At 45.0% G+C, this 22,569-nt stretch overlaps 1 protein-coding gene and 1 long non-coding RNA gene across 6 annotated transcripts in view; one reads left to right on the top strand and one right to left on the bottom strand.

The window, feature by feature from the left end:
- Window positions 1-5,766: 5,766 nt before the first annotated feature.
- Window positions 5,767-7,795, bottom strand: LOC142029302 (uncharacterized). 2 transcript variants are annotated; one of them, XR_012649895.1, is made up of 3 exons: window positions 7,625-7,795; window positions 7,091-7,236; window positions 5,767-6,715 (listed from the first exon to the last, which is right to left on the bottom strand). It is a non-coding gene; the product is annotated as an uncharacterized LOC142029302 (long non-coding RNA). The 2 variants fall into 2 exon arrangements; XR_012649894.1 differs by lacking the exon at window positions 7,091-7,236 and having other exon boundaries at window positions 7,625-7,783.
- A 799-nt stretch (window positions 7,796-8,594) lies between these two features.
- MTSS1 (MTSS I-BAR domain containing 1) overlaps window positions 8,595-22,569 on the top strand; it is a 126,646-nt gene continuing 112,671 nt past the window's right edge. For all 4 annotated transcript variants that reach the window (XM_075023944.1, XM_075023943.1, XM_075023942.1 and 1 more), the window contains exon 1: window positions 8,595-8,798. In XM_075023944.1, coding sequence (XP_074880045.1) covers window positions 8,727-8,798 — 72 coding nt within the window. In that variant the 5' untranslated portion in view covers window positions 8,595-8,726. The remainder of the gene's footprint in view (window positions 8,799-22,569) is intronic.

The following is a 22,569-nucleotide window of genomic DNA, read 5'->3' as shown; positions in this document are numbered from 1 at the left end:
TGGCTGCTGTCAGAGGTCCAGGCTTACCCTCGCCCTTTTAATCTCACAAATTGCCCTCCCCGCTCTCTGTTGATGTACTGTGGAGCACATGGTGGAGACACAAGGAAAGGAGGGAATGGAGGTGGCACGTTTCTCTTCTCTTGAGGACAGCGTATGTTTGAAAAGCGGCAGGGTTTCTGAGATAAAGGCAATGTCATGAGATGGCAGGGAAGGGGAGCAGTAGGGGAAGATTAAAACTGGAAAACTCTGTTTTCCAGAAAAATCATTGGAGGAAAAATGCTATTCTGATTAACATTAATTTGTCCCTCTTTTTTTTTAATCTCCAAGTCAAGATATAGGGCAGAGCAGAGACGAGGGAAATGGCAGCCTCGTCACCAAGCCAGTGCTGCAGCAGAGCTGACGGAGTATCTAGGTCAGCGTGCAGCAATTCTTTGCAGATGACTGAGATCTACAGAGCCGAAGGCCAGCCTTGACGGTGGAGCCAAGTGTTCCTTTTGCAACTGAAGGGCGTAAAATCTGCTCCCCCTTTCAAGCAGCATCGCGGGAGGGGACCCTGTGCCGCAGCCTCCGTCGGCTGGAACTAACACCCATCGGCCCTGCTCACCCATCCCTGCTTGGCGGAGCACAGGCTGGGAAATCAGTGTTGCCATGGGATTCCGATACAAAAGGCCAAAAGATGTGGATGTCAACCAAGTACCCAGATATCCAGGGAGGATATTTGCAGCCCGAAAACCAAAACTGATGTGGAAGCTGTCCTCTAAAAAACCAACGTTTTGCTTTCTCACACGAGAGCAATGTCAAATGTTAGCCAGAAATAATTTTCGTATTTTAAATGCCTTCACTTTGCTTTGAAGTTTGTTGCATTTTACACAGGTTTTAGCAAAAGCTCGTGCACTCAAACACTTGTCTACTTTTTCCAGGTATCCTACTTGGCCTAATGAAAGATATTACCTCTGCCGACAAACTTAGTGTCCTCAGAAGAGATACAGCTTTGGAGACCAGCACGCTGCCCACTGGGCATGCACAGATCATATATCACGGGATCTTTCTCTCTCCTGCTGCTATGCCTCAACCCACTGGGACAAGAGCATGAACGGCATGTTTTGAACAGCATATAATGCACATTTAATTGTATTTATTTGGTGGCCATGGTTAGATGTGGCTTTTGCACTTTTTCTGCTTGTAGACATGTTACACTGAAAAACTGTCTTTCCATTGCTAGCTCCTGCATAGGACTATACTCGCTTGGGGGTAGCAGAAAGTAAGAAGGCAGGAAGGACCTCCCGTAATCTCCGTATGTTTTGCATCCTGCTAAAGTTGCACACATTTGCCTACTAAGAAGACACAAGGTTTACTCAGAGTCTGGTGCAGTCAGGAGTATTGCAGTCCACGTGGTAAAACTGGTACAAAATGTTACTAATCAAAGACTTGGAAAGAAGATGAAGGGGAGAGGGAACGAAACTGTCATTACCCACTATTTTGACTGTTGAATCTGGACTATTCATAGTAACACACCGAGTGAAGCTATCCACTTGCAATAACGAGTGACAGCTGACTACTTAGCAATTAGGTTTTCCTTCCCCACCTCTGAAATTAAGGTCATAACCTTTTCTATTTACTTTTGGGATGTGGTAAATTAGAGCTTTGGCTTCATTACAAAAATTAATTAAAATAGTCACACAATGGCACCATTCATCGCTGTGCTTGTCCCTCCCTGCAGTATGTCCTCATGTCAGCTCACTTTGGTTTTAGTCCCAAATTCCAGTACGTGCTAGTCTGCCTGTATTATTTGGATCAATAGACCAGATTTTTCTTTTTGTCTATCTTCTTTGCTTCATTAGAAGGTCTCCTCTTGTTTCTAATTCTTCTATTTCTGTTTTTGAAGAAACTGTACATAGCAGGCTCTCAGCATGATCTTATCTCCCCAAAATGCTTTCTGGCCACAGAGTCTGCAGGCGAACTTTAGCTTGGACTCATAGCAGAAACCTCTGCGTAACAATTTCTCCTTACTGACATCCCAGGTGTCTAGGTCTGGAAAAAAGGGTTAGCGTTCAAATTGTTTTCATCAGAATTTCAAAACCTAAACATAAATAAAGAGATAGGAAGAAAAAAAAAAAAGCCTGACTATTCCACACTTACACAGAGTTGGAAGCCTGCCCATTGAAATACGATTTATTTTTTTTCTATTACGTTTTATTTTTTTTCTAAACCATTTCTTTGTGAATGTAATGCTTGTTTTAAAAGCTGGATTTATGGACTGGCAAAAAATAATGTTTTCTTTTATAGGAGAAAGTGTTGCATTATGTTTCACATGACTGTGTCCTGAGGTGGTTCAACACACTGAGTTCTGTGCGTAGCAATGAATACGGATCTCAGAGATTTCAGGAATAGTGACCTACTAAAAATTGTTGCTTGATGGGAAGTACAGAAGAACTCAGCTTCATTTTATACCACACCTAAAGGGAGAAATGGCCAACACAGGCTTGGACTAATGTATGTGCTGGAGATACAGCCCAACAAGCAACTTCGATATGTATGTGTAATTATACTGAAGTCAAAGTTGATGTTGCTTTAAAGAAGAGAACATGAACTATTTGTAAAAGTGAGACCTATTATAGGCTTTACTCCTTCAGAGCGTTTAAGCATGTATGTAACTGCAAATACAACCTGATTTTTTTTTAACTTACTGCTTGTCTACACAGGTGCACTCAGGAAATTTTATCCAAATTAATTTGGGGCGTGACTTGAAGATGCATCAGCTAAACAGCTTTAAAATGTGAAAGCAAGGCCAGTTTTTGTGCAGTGTATGTGTCTGCGCCAGAACCTGATACGAGGTAATGAAGCCAGTTTGAAAGAGGGTTCAGATCAACAGTTCTGGATATTTAAACCTGTGTTGGCTGTAGATGAGAAACGAGAAGGTATCTACTGGGGAATGGCAATGGTTATACAGGCTGCCCCTTCTTTGTGAAACACAAAAAGGCAGGGTCCTCTTCTGGGCTAAAATAACCTTTTGTTGTAGGCTTAGCTTTTAGCCAAATCAGGTCCCTGCGTGACCCATCATACGGCGCTCGGAGCTCTGGTGCTGGTGGCATGGGACGGCATGGGAAGGAGGCCACGGCTGAGCGGTGAGCGTGGAAATACGCTGTCGGTGCTAGTGTGGACTTGCACAGGATGAAAGTGCCCACGTAACCTCAGCCGTGGGAACCCCCCACGCCGTTTATTGAGGTTCGTCACGCGAGTGCATGCGATGGCAGGAGCGTTGCTTGGAAGGAGGTGATAGACCTGAGCACCTTTTCTGAATCTACCCAGCCTGAGATGGCAAATGTGAGCAAGAACGTTTCACATTCCCACTACGGAAAAATGTGGCCTATCTGTAAAGCCCTTGATATAACACGCAAACCCTGATTCTCAGCTTTTGTGCTTTGTGCACAGAGATAGCTGGGGGAAGGACTTTTTTTTTCCTACTTGTTGGGGAGGGGGGAAGTGGAAGACTAATTTAGTCCCTTAAAAATAAGCATCTCATCCTCTATGTGCTCTGAATGAGTGACATCCCGTGACGGACTTTGCTGAAAATGTGGTTTTTTTTCTTCTGAGAAAAGCTTACAGCCGAAAATGAGACCGCATTGATATTTTGCTGCAGAGTTGTTGCCTGTAGGTAGGCTTTAGATGGAGCTGTTCTATGGAAATCAATCCTGGTAAAGCAATAGCAGCTGTTATTTTGCCAGCAAGCAGCAAGCAGAAATGATTACAGAGGTACCCCCACTACAGCAATGCTACTTGGTAATTTAAAAACAATTTGGGACATAAAAATAACCCGAAGAAAGCTGGAGAACCACAATATTGCTATTTCTTATGTTCTGAAACCAGAGACTGTAAACATCTGCTCCCGAAAAAAAGTGAATTCTCCCTCACCAGGTCCCCACCTCCATGTACGACCAGTGAATAATTAAGCCTCTTTAGATATAATGCAGATTTTTCACTAGTGATAAGGAGGGGTCACTATTTAATATTTGTAATGCTGTAAGGACAGCTGGCTTACATGGATTCTGTTGGGTTTGCTCCATTTTTCATCAGTGCCTTTTGTCATCTTTCTGGCTGTATTGCCTGCCATCTTACCTCTCCACCCAATTAGGCATTGTAAAGTGAGCTCATCTGCTTTTATGGACAGAGTGGGATTGTACCTGGTGAGCAGCTTGAGGACTGAAGGAAATCATGTCAGGGACTCTGTCTCTTGGAAGCTCTTGGGCTCTTTTGCCTCAGTCTATAAAGAGGAAAACACCATCATTCTTCAAGATATAAATCATTATTAGAAAGCCTCAAATGGGAACAGAATGCTGGTTCCATTAAAAAAAAAAAAGCGTACATTTGTTTTTCAAGTTTATTAACATATTTTACGAAGGCTGGAGGATGAAAGATTCTGTGGCAATGTAGTGGAGTATTATAATATTAATTAGCATCAATTTCTTAAGGAGGTAATTCAATTAAACAGTTCAGCCTTTAGCAACCTATTTTTTAAAAATCATATATCTTTTCGAACTGTCAACCACTTGAAGGAACAGCCCTTGATTCTTTCTTGATTGTATGCTAGATGAGGCAATTTTTCCTTGGGGAATAATATTAGCTAAATTAGGAACACTGTAATTTAAAGGTGATTAAGTACCTTTTGTGATTGTTGTTCTATGACTTCAATCTGATAACACTTAAGTGCATGTGTAATCTAGTCTTCCACGGGGATACTCACATTCATAAGTGGGCTTAAATCTTTGTAAGATCAGGACCTAAATAAGCACCACAGTTAAATGTTTTACGGCACGTTGACAGAGTATGTATTTGTTCTGATTGCAATGACATTTCATGCTCGTGCTTGGTGTAAAAACACTGAGAATGCTTTTAAGAATTGGGATTTTCATTTTACAGAAGGAGAAAGTAAGGCACAGGAATGTGAATGGATATATTCTGGTCATAAGGCAGACCTGGAAACAACATGCTGCAGACTCGCTGACCCTCATGGATTTGTGCCCTGGTTCACTCTGGCTGTACTTTGCGCCTTGGTGCACAGCATGGGGGGGAGCGGCAGGAATAACCCAGGCCAGGCAAAGTGACCACGTCATTGCTCAACCTTATCCCCCTTACCTCTGGAGAAATTCTTTCTTAACCATCAGCCTTCTTGCAGTTTCAGTGGAATAGGCTTCTTGTCAGCAGAGCACCCGATGTGTTGAAGGATGTCAGAACATGGGCTACTATTGTGCCGTTGACAAATTTTAAGGTTGACATCTGTTGGGGGTTGCCGAGTAAGATGCACTCAGCCAACCCACTGTCAAGAAGTGGGGCTGGCATTTGCCCATGCACCAGGGTATTTTACAGAATGTCATCACTTGGTAATGAAATGTTCCCCAGTAACGACGGCTCACGAACACAGAAATAGCCTTTGCCCATAATAAAGTTTTGCAATAATAATGCTTGCAGGAAGTGATTTGCTAGGAATCAATCAAGCAGATCCCAGAAATAATGTGACAGATGGTAACCCGACGTTACCGCAACATCACCAAACTACTTTTTACTCGCACTTTAAACAACCATTTGGACTCAGGTCTTTAAAGAAAAATGTTAACTCTCACTCTACAGCTGGTTGAAGCTGAATTGTCATCCCGCAGAAAATTCTATCATTAAGTCACTAAAAGGCAGAATAAAATTAAAAGTCTGAAATTTCCTTCAATGCAAAAGGAAAAAAAAAAAATCAGTTATCAAGACGTTATTTTGATGCCCTTAGGTTATATGTCCTTACTTTATTTTTAGCTGTGTTATGCTACAAAGAAAAATTTGTAAAATTAACACAATCATTATTCTAAGTGATATAGACAATGAAAATTTAACAAAATAGATTTTGAAATAAAAAATACCGGAAAGAACAAATACTTTTGCATTTTGAATTTTTGTCCTATGATTATGAAGTTTGTTGAAATCATCATGCCTCCATTTTTCACGACCTACCACCTTCTGACAGAAAAATATTCCACCTGAACAGTTTTGATAAGGTCTCTCGAGGTTGTGACTGGGTACACTCGAATTACAGTGGTTTAGCAAGTTACTCATCATAACCAGTGATGTGCACAGTCTCTCCTTTCAAATTTGCAAGGTAAAAACCCATTCTCTTACACTGTATGCCTAATTTACTTGTTGTAATTTATCAAGGCTTGAAATGCTTACTTCATTTTTCTGTTGTATACTTGCATGCTGTTTCATCACTGTACGAAGACTTGTTGCTCACTACAGAGCAGACAGCCCTGCTTTATGAACTACCAGCATTAACGCAGCCCTTAAATGACAGACTTTTTATTACAGGAGGAGATTTTTCTCCCTCCTGTCCACTGTGCATCGTGTACTCTGCAACCTTTTACACTGGAAATTCTCATTCCCAGAAGGGAGGTTAGCCAAAATACTGCTTGTGCTAAAACAAGGATCATCCCAGAAACGGAGCGGCTGAAGAAAGCAAAGTAGGCCACCAACTTTCCCTGCCGAATTGCTGGATGCGACCGTGTCCCAGGGGAACGCTGTGACGCTGGTTGTGTGATGGCACCCGAAGCTCTGCATGCGATGAGCCGGTGTCGTTACCGCGAGCCGCTGGGGACGTTTCCTGGGCTCCTCTTTGGGAACGAGGGTCGTACAGAGCCACAAAACAAATCGCTCGGTCAGACCTGGGTGGGGTGTTTCCTCCCTGCAGTGAAGTGGGGAAAAGCAGAGGGGAAATTTCTGCGGCAGCCTGTGGTGCCACGGCCCTGCTGGAGGCAGGGCAGCTCTCCAGCCTTTTCCTTTGGTGCTAAACTAACACGGAGAACGAAATCCGTCACGTGCACGTGCCTAGATACTGCCTGAAATGAAGCAAAATACGATGGGGCGCGCACTGGCTCTCCTCAGGCAGAGTTTGTAGGATGAATTTTATTAACTCAAATTTCTAAACTTCCCTCTCAGTCATGTTGTGCACGTACCTGTGTGTGTATGTATATATGAGGACGGACACCCCTCCTCACTTCAAGGTCTAAGCCTTATTCTCCCACACTTGGATTTTCCTGGTTCTACACCTGGTTCTTACCAGATCGCGTAGCAGCGCAGCCCGTTTCCCCAGGAGCGTGGCTGTCCTGTAGATCTGCAGACCTCAGCTCCCCAAAAGAGACGGGCGCTGCTTAACATCCGTGCGATGGAGAGTCCCGGGGACCCTCGTTAAACACGCTCTCGTCCCTACGTTAAACACACGCATCAGCGTTCGCAGGATGCGAGCCACAGCCTGTGCGCGCGTACAAAGACGGAATAGTGACCTTCTGCAAAATTTGGCACGGTGAACGTGAGAACGGAATTACTTGAAGAAACCCACGTTTTATGTAATTAAGACCCTCAAATGCTGTCCTGCGTGTGCGGGACAGGATGAACGAACAGCCCCGCATAACCTACGATGAGAGCTGCAGTGGGCTGTACTACGCCAGGGCTGTACCTTCCGTTGCTCGTAACTTCTCTGAGCGCTTTCAGCTCAGCCGTTCTAAATCGGTGGGCCGAGGCCCACGTTCTTCACCAGAAACAGCCGAATTTTTGGCCATTTCGGTGACCGTCACCAGAAAAAAAAATAAAATACCTTCTCCGCCGGCTGCTAAACGTTGCGGGCGGCTCTTGCTCCGAGGGACGGGACCCGGCTCCCGGCGGGACCGCGGCCTCGACGCCTTCACCCCCCCCTCCCCGGTGGGGGGGGGGGGGGGGGGGAGTCCGCTCGCTCCCCGGCCGCGCGCGCGCCGGCAGCGGGGGGCGCGAACCCGGCGCCCATCGGCCTCGCGGGGCCAATCAGCGGCCGCGCTGGTGACGCGCGAGGCGGGGCGGGGCGGGGCGGGGCGTTCCGCGCGGGCGGGCGGGGGCGGGCGGCGCCGCCGCCGGGGGAGCGGCGGTGGGTCGGTCGGTCGGCCCGTCGGTCTGTCGGTCGGTCGGTCGGAGGGGCCGGGCTTTTCTGGAGAGGGCAGGCAGCGGGTCGGGCGCGTTCGCTGCAGCCCGGTCCGCTGGGGCTGGCGGGGACCCCCTAGGCTGCGCCCCGAGGGCCGGCTTAAGGCGCAATCTCCTCTCTTTTAAAATAGATATAGGTTGTTTTTATTTTTATTCTTTTTTTTTTTTTTTCCCTCCTTTATTTTTGAGGCATCTGCCCGGAGCCGCGGAGCGGGCGGGCTGCGGGCTCCCGCTGCCCTGAGCGCACCGCCGTGCCGGGAGGCGCGGGGGGCCGTGTCCGTGTCCGTGTCCGTGTCCGTGTCCGTGTCCGTGTCCGTGTCCGGGGCCGTTAGGCGCAGCGATGGGTTCAGTGGGTGCCCCTGCGTGGGAGGGCAGTGCCCGCTCGGCTGCGAGTCCCCGGGCGCTCCGGAGCGGGGCGGGGAGGTGCGCGTAGGAGAGAGGCGCCGGTAGCACTGGATTTTATTTTTTTTTTTTTTTTTTCCCCGTTTGTAAATTTTTAGAGGTGTAGGCAGATAGGGGTTCAGGTGCGTGGGGTTTTTTGGTGGTGTTTTTTCCCCCCCCCCCCCTTGTTGCCTACATCGGCCTGTTCGTGTCCCGTCCCCCCGTTCCCCCCCCCCGGTTTTTTTGGGGTTTTTTTGTTTTTTTTTTTTGCGTGAGGTGGGACACCGTGGTGTCTCATTTTTTCATTAGCTTAGTAGTGAAATTGCAGCAGTTTCTGCCTCCTCCGGTGTGCTCGAGCGAGGAAAATGGAGGCTGTGATAGAGAAGGAATGTAGTGCGCTCGGAGGGCTCTTCCAGACCATCATAAGCGACATGAAGGTAAGAGGCTGAAGGCTCCGGGGGGGCCCAGGTGAGAGGAAACCTTCCCCTCCCCACCTGGCCCCGCCAAACTTCGCACCGTGAGGTGCAGCCGCGGCGGGGGGGGGGGCGGCGCGACCTCCCACCCCACCCCGGGGCCTTGGGCTGCTGCTGCGGGGGGTCCCTGCCCCAAATGCCGGGGTGCGGGTCCCCCGGCGGTGGAGGCAGCCTGGCGAAGGGGGCCCCACGTACACGCTTCGCCCCCCGTGGTTTGGGGCTTGCGAGTTGCTTCCAGGACATCGCCTCTCCCTCCTTCCCCCTTCTCTGCCTCTCCTGCTCAAACACGCAAGCTGTTATCTTGCACCAGGGTCAGCGTTTTCCAAACCTGTCTATTTTTTTAATCCTTTTTTTTTCCTCCCTCATCTTTCACCTTTTTTTTTTTTTTTGGCTGTTTCGGGCTGTCAGATCGCTAGCAGAATAAATGCAGCGAGGCAGGAGCATCGTGTGGAGGAGATGGGCACGGTGCATGTCAGTCGTGGGGTGGGGCTGGAAAGGGCAATGTAGGGATTTTGGTGCCATGCTGGTGGGCACGATGGAAAAAAAAAATAAAAAATCTCAGCCTGGAGATGCTCAGAAGTTGATGTGTGCCTGGATTAAAATTGCTGCTCAGTCGGTTAGGTGGTGTTATTTTCACGCTCGTGGAGGTGGTATTTGCTGCTTTCTGTGGATGAATGCAAAGGTCTCAAGTTGCCGGGTGTCTCCTCTCTACCAGCCACCAGAAATCTCGGGCTGTTCCCACCCCTTCTGCCAAAGGGTCCCTTTGAGAGAGGCGCTCCCCATCTCTCCTTGACAGCCAAGGGCACTTCTGCAGGATTTTAGCTGGGCGAGCGGATGCCTCCTGCCCTTTGCTCGTGGAAATAAATAGCGTAAAAGCGTTGCTGTCTTCTGCCAGTCGTGCCTCCCCCAAACCCCAGGGCTCGGGGTGCCCTGCCTCCAGCGCGCGGCCGTACTGCAGAATACTGCAGTGTTCCCCTGGACAAGGGCAGCTTGTCTTCCTCCCAGGGCCGGCTGGGAAGGATGCAGTTGTCGGGAGATACTGAGGGACACGTCAGATAATGGGGGGGCCACAGGATTTAAAGGCAGCGGCGGTGTGTGCTGTGCTTCTCCCATCCAGGGGCGCGGGATTTCTTTAGGTGTTCTAATCAGTGCAAGGGCTGGTGAGCAGGGAGGGCTGCGGGAGAAAGAGCCACCAAGTAGTGGTGGAGGAGGAGGATGGGGTCTGCTCTAGGAAGGAGCCTGGCAGAGGTGAATGGCTTCTAGTGTATTTTTGAGGGAGGGGTGGAGAAGCTGTTTGCACTAGAAGCTATTTTTTGGCAAGGGTTCATATGCATTTCCCTCTCAACAGATCTTAGGAGACATTTAATTAAAAGCATGGCTTGTCAAGAGCAGGCAGATTGCAGAGAGGAGAGGGTGCGTGTGTGTGTGTATCTGTCAAGACAATGCTGCAGTCCTGGTGGTGGTGTTCCTCGGGCTCTCAGCCCCCTTGTATTTTTAATAATTACTGCACTTTAAAGTACCCCCCCCCCCCCAAAAAAAAAAAAAGGCAGGAAACAATCACAAATCCTGGAATCGTTTTAGTGGGCTGTGCAGGGAACACGCAGGAGATGTTCTGTTCCAGATGAAGTGCGGTTTTGGGTTTCATCACGGAGGGACACAGAGTATATTTATTCTCTGCTTCTCTCCATAAGTGATGCATTTGTTTTTTCTTGCTCTTGAGCAAATGGGCCTTTGCTATGTGGATTTATTTTTTTGTTCCTTTACACATTGTTATTTGCATGGGAATGCTGCTCATCAGAAACATGTTGACATGAGCTTATGGAGATGGGCACAGGTGTGAATATTTTTTTCTTAATCCTCCATAGTAGTGGAACCTGTTTTGTGAACTGGCAATTACTGGGGGGGGGGAGGTTTGGAAGGAATTACAGCAGATATTTAGCAGTATGGTGGTGGTTTAAAAAATCTGCTCATTATTTAGCATGAGTAGCACAAATAATTTTTACCTGTAGTTCAGTTTGATGCAGCTAATGCCATACTGCTGATGAGGTGCACTAGGATTCTTTGTGAACTGTGCACAAAGGATCGTGACAATTTCTAAGAAAAAGTAGCTATTTTTTGACAGCTAACCAGAGCCTTTCAACTAATCATACCTTTAGTAGTAAAGTGAAAATTAGTATTTTAAGTGCTGTTTCATGCAGTCAGGTCTGTGTGGGCAGGTTTCTGGCAGAATCTTGGAGACGTTGCGTAGGGGTCTGCCCACACATACCCAAGTGCACTATCTGTGCCTGTTTCTCATCGCAGGCTGTGATCAAGGCCCCACATGCCCTGCAGTGCTGAGGGATTTGCTGCAGCATCTGCCTTTTTTTTAACTAAATAATTCGCAGGTTCTTTTTATCATATGTATTACTCTGCCTTAAACTTCATTGTAAAGATGGTAGGGTTGATCAACAGCATGTTAAAATTACTCTGAAGTCTTGCCAGCGGATGCAGATGGGTGCTGCAGCTGAGGTGATGAAGATACAGTACGCATGGACTGATTTTTCTCTTTCTTCACAGTAATGCTGAACTATCTCAGGTGTACCTGTTGTTAATTTTGAGCTCCCCTTGATCTTGACAAGGTTACAGAAACTGGAATTACAATCCTGAGTAATGTGATTGTTTCCATTTGTCCCCATACTGTGTTAAGTTTGAAACTTGATGAGGGCAATATATGCCGGTGTTACTAACACATCACATTTTTTTGATAGCAAGATTATCTCTTGCTGGCTGAGGTCTCTTGAATTGCCTTTAATATTTTCTCCAGACACTCCAAATTTCTCTCCATCCTCTACCAAAAATAATTTTGTCCTGGTTTCAGGACAGGTTAATACTCAACAAAACAAGCTCCAAAATAATTCAGCATGAAGCTAAGTGATTTAGAGAGATGATGTTGCTGAGTTAAATGTAAGAATGGTTAATAAACATCCCATTTATACAGCACTTTAATGTATATCTGGAACTTCAGTCCCCTGACAAGGCAAGTCCATGTCTTCCATGCAAAACAAGGGTCACATTTGTTAAGTAGTATGTGGTGTGCATGGTGACAGGGTTGTTTGTGGAAAGTCCACAATGGGAATTCGATGGATGCTTTGAGATTTCAGGATCAGATTAAAGTATCATAAAGGTAGGAAAACATCTGCCCATTCCATCCTTAAATTTTGGTCCATTGTCACAGCCCTGGTGTTTCCTACGATACCTCACTGAGTACGTGGCGCTTACAATTTGTTATATGCTTATGCAAGATCTTTTTCAAAGCAATCAAAGTTTATAAAAGCAAAAACAAAACATCTATGTCCCCTCTGAGTAGTTTTGTGTGCTGCATGCAAATGCTGTGCGGTTTCTCTTTGAACATGGCATACTTTCTGTAGCTGCCTGTGGGAAGGGAGTATTTGATCTGAATGGTTTGTAACTCATTTCTGGCAATTGAGAAATGAGATGCTGTAATGTGCTGTTAATTTCAATATTTCTTGTAGTGCAAAGCAAATCAGTGCAGGTAATTTTTGGGAGGGCCTGTTGCGGATGGGTTTCAAAAGATCTTGTCTTCTCATGCAGAGCAGATTCTCTCCAATGCTGCTTTTCCTTCTGAGTCTTAATTTTACGTTGCTTTTAGTCGCATTGTTCTCTGCTATCTCAAAGGAAAAAGGAAAACAAGAAAACACCTCTGACAACGTTGAAATTGGCAGTGTTTGTAGTTCATCATTTGGTTGATGCTGGTTCTTTTGCTTTTTGCATGTTCTTTATTTGTCTCACCTCTTCTGCCAGCGTGTGTTTTGGCAGGGCAGGGGCTTGCCATATGTGTATGGCACCTGACACCCTTGGGTTGGGCTTGGCGGGGGGACAAGATGAGTAACGAGCAGTTGGACAAACACAGGTTGTCTGTGACTTCATTTGTACCAAGTGGGAGGATTTACTAAATTTTTATGGGTCTGGTGCGGATTACCAATTGGTCTCACTCGTCTCTCCACATGTGAGGGACATGCAGGTATGAGGGGGACTGCAAACGTTGTCCTGGCAGTGAACAAAAACAAGGCTCCCAACAGAGGAGTAAAATTTTAGAAAAATTTAAAAATTCTTTTATTTTAAGTGTACCTGCCTTATTTATAGTCGTTTAGCTGAAAACTCAATAAAATCAGCCTTTTGCTTTTGGCAGTAACCTCCACTTTAATGGAGGTGAACACTTCCCTTCACTCCATTGCTGCTGCTGGGACTCTTGGACGAGATGGTGGCGCGCCTCTGCTTTCAGCCATGCAAAGCTCTTGGTCAAAGCAGAAGGGAAAGACATGAACATATGGGCATGAGAAACATTTATGTTTTTGCAGCCTCTTATCTTCTGTTGGGAAGTGACTGGTGAGAAGCAGCACTTTAATCGTGCTTTTTGTGGAAGATGGAGCTGGGGGGTGGCCACATCAAGGATTAAGAGCCATTTGTTAAGTAGGCAGGATTTGCTTGCGAGGGATGGCCTCGTGCTATTCACACAAGTAATATAAACTGAGTGGAAAAAAATATTAAATGGAACAAGTAGAAATGCTGAGACAGTTACTATGGCAAGTACAGCTGCAGGTCCTCTGCATTCATGTTAATCCAAGGGACAGCCCATGTGTATCAGAGAATCTGAGCAAATTTGTTTTACCCTGGCAGGTCGTAATACGACAGCTCTTCTGCAGCTGTGCTTTATTTGAAGCTTGGGGTCTCTGTGGAGATTAGGAATCTTCAGCTCAATGATTTTAAGGTCTAGTTTCAGTCCAGCTTTTAAGGATGGTAACTATTGTAAGGAAAAACAAAGGTTTCATGTGCAGCAGAGAGATACAGGCTTGGAGAGGAAGGGGCATCCCTGTCCTCCCTTTCCCACGTGTGCTATGTTGCACTGGCATGTCCCTTTCAATGACGGTCTTTAGGGCAGCTGATCTATTCCAAACCTAGCAAATCGATGTTTCTTCCCCTTCCCCAAAAAGCGTGAAATGAGTTCATTTCCGCTCTATGCAGCTTTTCTTCCCAATTTTTTTTTTTTCCTTAAAGGTTTTACCACCAAGGCACTTTGGGCTTAGCTGGCTGCACTGATTTCTTACCCTTGCTGCCTCCCAACAATCTGCTTGCCCAAATGGTTGGTTTGTGTAGGCTGAAATTCCTTGCCTTTTCTAAGCAGCTGCAGTATCTTTCTGTAAACATCTCGGAGGGGGAGGGATTGATGTGCAGCGAAGGCTGAAGGATGGTGCAGGAAGAGAGCCACTGCATGCCTGCTTAAATACTATACTGGGGTTCAAGCAACAGGGCATAGTCAGGAACATACTTGCTCACAAGTAATTTATTTTTTTAGGGACACATTCTTTCTTGATCCGAATACTCTTGTGTGAGCGTTAACAATTTATACAACTGCTGAGCATTCGCTATGTAAGTGTGTATGCGGCTGGCTTGTTCTATGACATACCCAGGGCAAGGATTTTTAATGTCTTTTAAGAGTACTCCTTTTGGATCTGGCAGGATGCCGAGAGCTGCATAATAGGGTTTGCAAGGTTGTAAGTGTGGAAGGAGTTGTGCAGTACTGCATGAAACACAATTGACTGAACAAATGTTGGAGGACAAGAAGTCTGTGTAATTACAGGCTTGGTGCTGGTTAATACCTAACAGAGGGCGATATTCGGGAGAGTTTGCTACTTCCTTCCTCAGTTCTGAGTGTGCATGAGCTGTACCAAAATCTTTGATATAAAATACCTAAAAAACCCAATATTTTTTTTTGCTATGTTTTTTCAAAGTACAGAAGTTGCAACAGTTGAGGGAGTATTCCTGTGAATCTGTAAATAGCATCTTCTGCTTAACAGCCTGTGTTTTTTCAGCTTCTGAAAAATATTTTTAAGGTTCATGGTCTACCCAGAGACAGTGTGGTCTTGAAGATAAGCAGAAAGCATTACATGGCAGAGAGCAGAATAGGAATTGTATCTAAAAAGGGCTTTTGGTCTACTTCAGAGCATGCAAAGATGGGTACAGAGAGGTTTGAGTTAGTACCGTAAAGAGGCTACTCTTCAGAGTAGAGTAGCCTCTTTAGGCTACATACAGAAATGCTTTTCCCTCTTCAAGTGTATGTTTTCAATTTCAAAATTATGTCTACCTTGATACTGTGAGGTGCCGAGCACTGCCCTGTTCACTGGCATCTGTGCTGACCTTTAAGGAGGTTGATTAACTTCTTCCTGCTGGGCTGTGAGATAGCTTGAATGCTGAGATGCTTCGAAGGACTGGAGACAAAATGTCTGGTAGCTTTGTGGTTAAGACTGTAGCAGCTTTCATCTTCAAAGTGCTCTGCGTGTGACTTAGCTCCAAAGAATGGCTCCTGTTTTACAGAAGGGCAAGCTATGGCTGCAGGTTCAGTGACTTCTACTCCTTTCCCCTAGGACAAGAAGGAATTGAGTGCGTCTAGAGCATGGAGTTAATGAGAGGATCGTTTTTAAGCTCCCAGTGTAATACATGTTTCTATCCACACATACACACCACTTTGTTGTTACTGCTTAAGACATATTGCTGTTCCCCCCCTCCCCCCGCCATGATAACGCAGTGTCTGCAGGCAGAAGAGATGACATCTACAAGTGACTGATCAACTTTCAACACAAGTATCTTGAACTCCTTTTCTATAACTGAAATTATGGGACATATCAGTTTCTTAGTGGGGAAGTCTGACTGGAGCATCTTGACCACAGGCTGGTAGATCATGAAGAATTTGGCCATCTGTCTTGTGAGGCTGTGTGTGAGCTCTGTATTTTTCACTCTTCTGGTCAACAGCCATAAGCATTGTGCAGTTCATTTTAATTCTAGGATGCTAGCTGGAGTATAAACATCACTTAACCAATTGCCTGGGATATTTTTAAAAAGAACACTTGCAGGAATGAACTTGTGTTGGTGCGCACAATGCTAGCGATGAGTGTGTAACTAGAGACATTTGATTCATGGTACAAAAAGGTTCAGATTTGTTCACATTTTTCTTCCACATAAACTGCCACCATACTTCTCACCCAACCGTGAGATATTTTTTTTGCCACATAAGTCACATGTGTGCTTTATAGTGTCTCTGAAGCCCTTTGTCTAGTGGCTTAATTTGGGATTTTTTGTTAATAAAGCTTTATTTGTGATGAGATGCCTCCTAATAAAATTGTCCATGAGCAAACCTCGTGGATGCTCATTGTCTGTGATCAAACCGAGTGTCTAAGTTGGAGCTTGAAAGTGATTATTTCTCTTCTCATGAGTGAAATGGAGAGAAAGTAGCCTGTGACAAGCGTAGCTACACTTTACTGTCTGGCAAAAGCCAAAGTTCATAAAGCACTAAAAGCTTTGCTACCTGGCTGCTGCCATTTCCCCAGTGAGGTACTTCTGTGGTCAACTCAAGATGCTTGTCAGTACTTTGGCAATAGATACTGCCACTTCTTGGGTTCTGGAGATTGTTTTGACTGCTTGTGTGATGGAGATTGTGTTGAGTGAACACTTAGAAGTTAGGGTTTCTCCTTGCTTGGGAAGAAGGGATGAGACCCCAGTGGTGTTGGTGGCATTACCAACACAGGGCTGTTGTCTTGAGGCTGTCCTGTGTAGGCATTAACTTGAATGACTGCCTCCTGATATTTTAATTATCTTCGTTTTGACCCAGCTGAAATATTGTGGGTTTAGGAAATAGCTGTCAAGTATGCACAGTGGCCACTTAATGATTGAGTGGATGAAAGGCAGTATTGATGAGTCTCTGAGGAGAAATCTGCTATTCAGGCTTGCAGACTTGTTTAGACCTGCAGGGAAGAATGTGGAACTAAATGCTTCCTCTAGAAGACTACTTAATGTCTGGCTTTTTTCACGTAGCATGGGATAAAAGGTCTCTAGAAGCCGTGGCTAGTTGTTTGTTCCCCCCCTGCCCCTTATGAATAACTTCCTGTGTTTAGAGAGGGAGAGACTGTATGTTTATGCATGATGTATTTTCTCACAGTATGAGTATAACTTTTGTTTGCTAATTACCCAATCTTGGATTTAAACCATGAAGTGACTGCTTTGGAGCCGAGTTTCTTCGTCTTACAAACTATGAAAATAGGCTGTGGATGGTACAGATTTGATGTGGTCCCTATTGACATAGCAAGGAGGCCCATGGATTGGGTTGTAAGCCAGGATACAAGGCAGCAACCAGGGGGGATGAGTTTTCACAGGTCCTCGCTGTACTACAAATTGAAGTCACCACCATGGAGCAACTGGTATCTTCCACTGGGGATGTTTAAATTTGGGCTAGCGCAATGCAGGCTTTATTATAATACAATTTAAAGACTCTAGAGCTCTAACAACAGAATGGTGCCAGACTTAGGTACCCGCCTCGTTTAAATGGTAAGCGAGGTCTGATCAATACCTGTATTCTTGCTAAGAAGTGCTGCATTTCAGTGCTCAGGGAACTGGGCATTCTTTAGAGTTCTTCAGGTGGTTTGGGAATGTAGAAATAACTGGTATCTATGTGGGTTTTTTTCCCCACTAGGGCAATTGCCCTTTTCTGGAATTTCCTGATTGGATTTTAGTCTTGACTTTCTCAAGATACCATGCCATTATCTGTTTTTCTCAATGTCCTCATGCTTTGTTTAGACTGAAAACCAAACAGTTTTGAAAATACTAAACAAGTGGTTCTGTGATGCATAGAAGAAATATCTAGTTGACAGGTTTTTTTAATAGCGTATGAGATGTCTTCAGTAATGTTTTGTTGCATAATTTGCAATGTTGTGATAACGTATCACCTTGTGAAAGCAAAACTTGGCATGCCTATTTATACTGTGCGTGCTGATGGAAGCTTGTTTCTAACCCTGCCGTTCCCTAAACAAGTAGCAGAAATAATGGAAATAGATGCATGGATACAAGACTTTGATTTTAATTACCCCTGCTGTCTTTCCTGAAGGGTAGTTACAGGTTAAATGATGTCTTAATCTGATCTTTGACATGCTTTTACTTTCACTTACGTGCACTATGATCTCTCAAACCCTGAGTTTGTACCTGTCTCCTCCTCCATTCAGTGATGCGTGCGTTCAGCTCTTGCTGTGAAATCCTGTGAAGTTCATGTCTTTTGCTGTTGATGACTTTTCATCCTGGCCCAGCAAGCATTCTGCATGGGTTGAGGGTCCCTTTTGCTGCTGGAGCTAAGTTTGAACTTCCCCTGTGCATGGCAATACCTTTAGCTTAGAAAGACAGAAGGGACTTTGCAGTCAGATAGTCCCTTTCCTTGCCTTGTAGGAGTATTACGCTTTCCTAGAAGACCTCGATATAAACGTGTTACTCTTCCTTAAAGATTTCCAGTGAAAAGAAGCTCCCTGACCTTTCAGAGTTGCCTGTTGACTGGTCTTATAGTTGGACAGATTATCCAACCTGAAACTTCTCTGCTGGAAGTAAAACTGATTGTTTCTTGTCCTGCACTGCTAGAAAACAGCTGATTGACAACACCAGTCTATGGGATCCTCTTGAAATCATTATTGGGACTTTCTCGATTCAGTTCTGGTTTTGAATTTAAGAAATAGGGGGTAGATATAGAGGATAGATTTAGGTTCACAACCTAGTGAAAGATGTCTCAGCCCATGGCAGGGGGGTTGGACTAGATGATTTTTAGAGGTGCCTTCCAACTCAAACCATTGTATGATTCTGTATGTTTGAAATGAGGTAAACGAAACCAAAGAAGTCATGGTATAGGTGTTGTGTGTACCTCTGTGTCTTCATAAAGAGTGAAGTCTCCCCTGCAGGAAAATTTATGTTTCAGTCTGTTGAAATATTGAGACTATTCTGGTGAATGATTGGGAAGTAGATGCAGCTTAGAAGCCTCCATGAGACAGGCTCTTCAATTGTTTATTTTTCAACCTAGAAAGAGGCAAAGCCACCAAACAGAATTTTTTGGATGGAGTAGAGCAATTGTGAACTTTGTGTAAGATGATGTTCATTCTCTGTTCATCTTTGTATTGCAGGAGCTTTTGTGGCTTAGTAAAGGACTGGGCAATCCTATTCATGAGTCATGGACTTGGCTAAATCTGTGGATTGCCCAGAGGAATGCATTAGTGTTTGGTAGCGCTTTGTAACTCTTGCAGTTGTGGCTGGCCAAGTGCCCTTTTCCCCAGTTGACTACTGATTCTTTTAGAAAAGAGGAAAAAATTCCAGTGCCAGATGTTAGCTGGGAAGCGAAACTGATTGTCAACCATTGCATCTTCCCATGTGTTGAGACATCTGTGGCCGGAACCCTTTTTTTTTCAGGCTGTCATTGTTTTCCTGTCCCCTTCCCCTCCGCTTTTTCCTGTTTTTGCCTGTTGAAGGCCCCCTGGAAAAGTGATAGTCTCTATGTGCAAACCCTACTTGCTTATCCAGGCCATTCTTTGTGTGTAACATCTGTGACTTTGTGTGGTGTCTAGCACAATAACATCTCTTTGCTACTTGGAGGTAATGTAGTGAATGCCGCAGAAATGAGACATTCATAATAATCCTTGTGATTCTGGTATCTAATAAAACTATATAAAAAAATCTTTTGTTTTTGGCATAATTTGCTTTGGAGGGGTAGGCAGACACATGCAGGAGCAAAGTTACAATTTTTGTTCAAGAGATAGATGTATAGCATTTGGATGCATTACTAGGATGTGTGTTTGGGACTCAGCTTTTTAGCTGGTCATAGCTGAACAACTACACTGAGGTGGAGAAGTCCTAACTCCTGTAGCCTGTGTAGTGTGTTTTTCCATTTTATTGAAGTCTGCAGATAGTCATTGTTCAGTACTCTTCTGGAAGGCATAAAGCTCTTCCTTTGGTAACTGGTGAGATAAAACCAAGGTACTGCCTGCCTGGTCCCTTTCTCTCCTGCCTCTTTAGGTGGGACTGCCAAAATAAGATTCTGAATTTGCTTTACTGTAGAGCAACTCTGTGTCTCTTCTAGCCTGCCCCAAAAGTTTAGATGGGTTGTTGCTATGGTCAAGGTACCAAACTGTTTCTGCTGCCTTTGTACTTGGTGTCCCAGCAAAAGCTGATAATAGGGCTGAAAAGCCTTTCTGATAAATGAAAGCACTTAAAAGAACGCTGTCAAGGGTTTTTAGAAGATGTGATGCGTCTTGTCTGTGGGAGTTGGGGTGCATGGAAATAAACTATTAAAGGAAGTAAGTGTCTTTTCTCTTAATGGAAAAAGAAGAATCATAACTTCTTAGCAGAAGGAGTGACAGAACAGTTTTAAACTGTCAAGACTGCTGATATTCAAGTTGTAATCTTAAATACAGCAATCTGGGTGCCTATTCTTGCCATTAGATGTGATCAATAACAATTTCAGTAAATATGATCCTTTGCTGCAAGTCTACCCTTCCTTTATTGAGAAACCGCTGAGTTTCTTGTCTGGGTCTCTTCTCGCTCGTACTGCAGGATTGCTGGCCTGAAAGGAAGGGAAGAACAAACTTCAATAAATCTCTTGTAGAGTTGTGTTTGTAGGGTGGCTGTGCTGGTTCACACACACACACACAAAAAGTTCTTCATTCCATCTGGGGTTTAAATGCTCCTTCCAAAGCTGCCTGTTAGTGATCATTGCCTGCTCTTCCCTGGTGTGGTGGGCTGACCTTGGCCAGGTGCCCACACAGCCGCGCTCTCACTCCTTCTCAACAGGACAGGGGAGAAGATAAGATGAAAAAGCTCATGGTTTGAGACAAAGCCAAGGAAATTGGTTACCAGTTACTGCCGCGAGCAAACCAGACTCAACTGGGGGAGATGAAATTTATTGCCAGTTAAAGTAGATTTGAATGGTGAGGAAGACAGACAAAAATTATAACATCTGGCCACATCCATGGGTCTGGATGTTGGATGGGCTTTCACTGAATGAAGATGCTCCCGCTCTCCTTCCCGCCCCAGGAGCTGCAGCTATGGAGGATGCCGTCTGGCCGGACGCTGGCGGGTCTGGGTGTTGATGTCTGGCACTTACAGCTGAGCCTGGTGCTTTTCAAACACTTGTTGTGGTGCCTGTCCTGGAGGGAAAGTTGTTTCATGTCCCTAATTGCAGGCTGGCTACATGGGTGATGGGCACGAGGCACCATTTTGTTTTTCAGCCCTGAGGCTGAAAGGTGGTTCCCTGCCTGTGTTCAGCATAGATTAGCTGGAGCTAGGCCCTGCGATCAGGTGACTAATCGCCTATAAACTGACTAATTAAGCAATAGGGTAGGATAATGGCATGTTATGGCTTACTGGTGACATGCCTCGATGGGCGGGTGAGCAGCTGAGGGCCGGGCCCCACTGAGCAGCTTGAGGGGACTTGGCACCATGGAGCGCTGTGGAGTAATGGTGAAACTCCAATTTCACTGAAGACGTCAAATTTCTTCATCCGATGGTGAAGAAATAATTGGGCACAAAGTTATTTTGGGGGAAATAGTTCCTGGATTAAACCATGAACGATTTTCAAGAAAACCATTTAAACAAACCCGCACCGTAACCGATTTCTATTTTAACCTGTGAGGAGCTAAAAAGAGGATTTGTGACCCAGATTCCTGTAGCAGCTCTTCTCCGAACAGGGCTGGAGTGGAGGAGGCCTGCTGCTCTCACAGATAATGCCAGGGCCTGAGTAACCCTGACATTTAAAGGGGGGAAAATTGATTTCCTTTATCAGCTGGTTGAAATCGGAAATTGCAGAAGGAGCAGAGGAAGCCCTGGGAGAGACAGCATTTAAAAATACTGTGTTGTTACTCTTCAAAAGTGGATTTACGTTCAAAAGCACTTAGACAAAGAAGTCAAATTCCACCTGCTGGTTCTTTTGTGTTTAAATTGAGAAAGCGGTACGTGTCGAATTGAGAATGCACTTTTATGGCTCTTGCAGTGTGTGGTTTCCACCACCGTTAACATTTCTCTTGACAGCCGCTTTGACAAAAGCAAGAACTATTATTGCAAACATGGAGGTGAGACACGGAGTGACAGCGGGGCTGCCATGGTGAAGGTGGTACATGAAGAGGTCTTGGAGAAGGAGCTGCTCCCTAGGGTGCTGGAGCCTTGCAGCATTTACAGCACTAGTTTGATTCCTGTGTCATCTCCTTGGCTTGTCCCCACAAGCATCACTAAATGACTTCCTTGCTTCCTAGGTGCTGGAGATGGGATAAAACCCCAGTTATTAGGTCCTGTGAAGTGGTAGGCATTGCGCACTTCTGCTGTAGGTAGGAATCGAGGGGGTTTTCGTTTCAGAAGGGATGTAGTGGTAGAAGTGTTTTTTGGAGAAGGTCAAAGAGATGGCAGAATTTATGTGCAAGACTTGACTTGTGTGTTACCAAGAGAGAGATGAACTTGTGGACATGGCTTCAGCAGGGAAAAGTGAAATTCTGCTGGAACACAGCTAAAATGAACTTCTCAATTTTCAGCTGAGTTTATTAGAGAAGTCAGAGTTGCAGAAAACAGATCAAGATAGAGCAAGCTGAGCAGATAATGCAGGAATTCATGTCACTGGTGCAAAACTACTGAAAGGTTTTCTTTAACTGTTGAACACTTCCCCCTCAAAAAAACCCCACAACAAAACCCACTACCCAAGTTATTAATTCAGTGACTTTTTTAAAAAATGCTGCATTTTTCTCCTGTTCAAAATGACGTTACGTGCTCTTGGCCATTGTAGGAGTGTCCAGGTGAAGTGATTGCATTGATTTCAACCAAACAAATAGAGCGAACTATTTAAGTGAGCTGTCACAACTTATTTTAGTAGGCTTGGCTTGAAGAGAAAAACATTTTT

Source organism: Buteo buteo, chromosome 3, assembly GCF_964188355.1.
Source record: "Buteo buteo chromosome 3, bButBut1.hap1.1, whole genome shotgun sequence".
In the NCBI taxonomy this organism is placed as follows: Eukaryota; Metazoa; Chordata; class Aves; order Accipitriformes; family Accipitridae; genus Buteo; species Buteo buteo.
The sequence above is the reverse complement of the archived record's forward strand: the minus strand, read 5'-3'. Positions and strand labels throughout refer to the sequence as shown.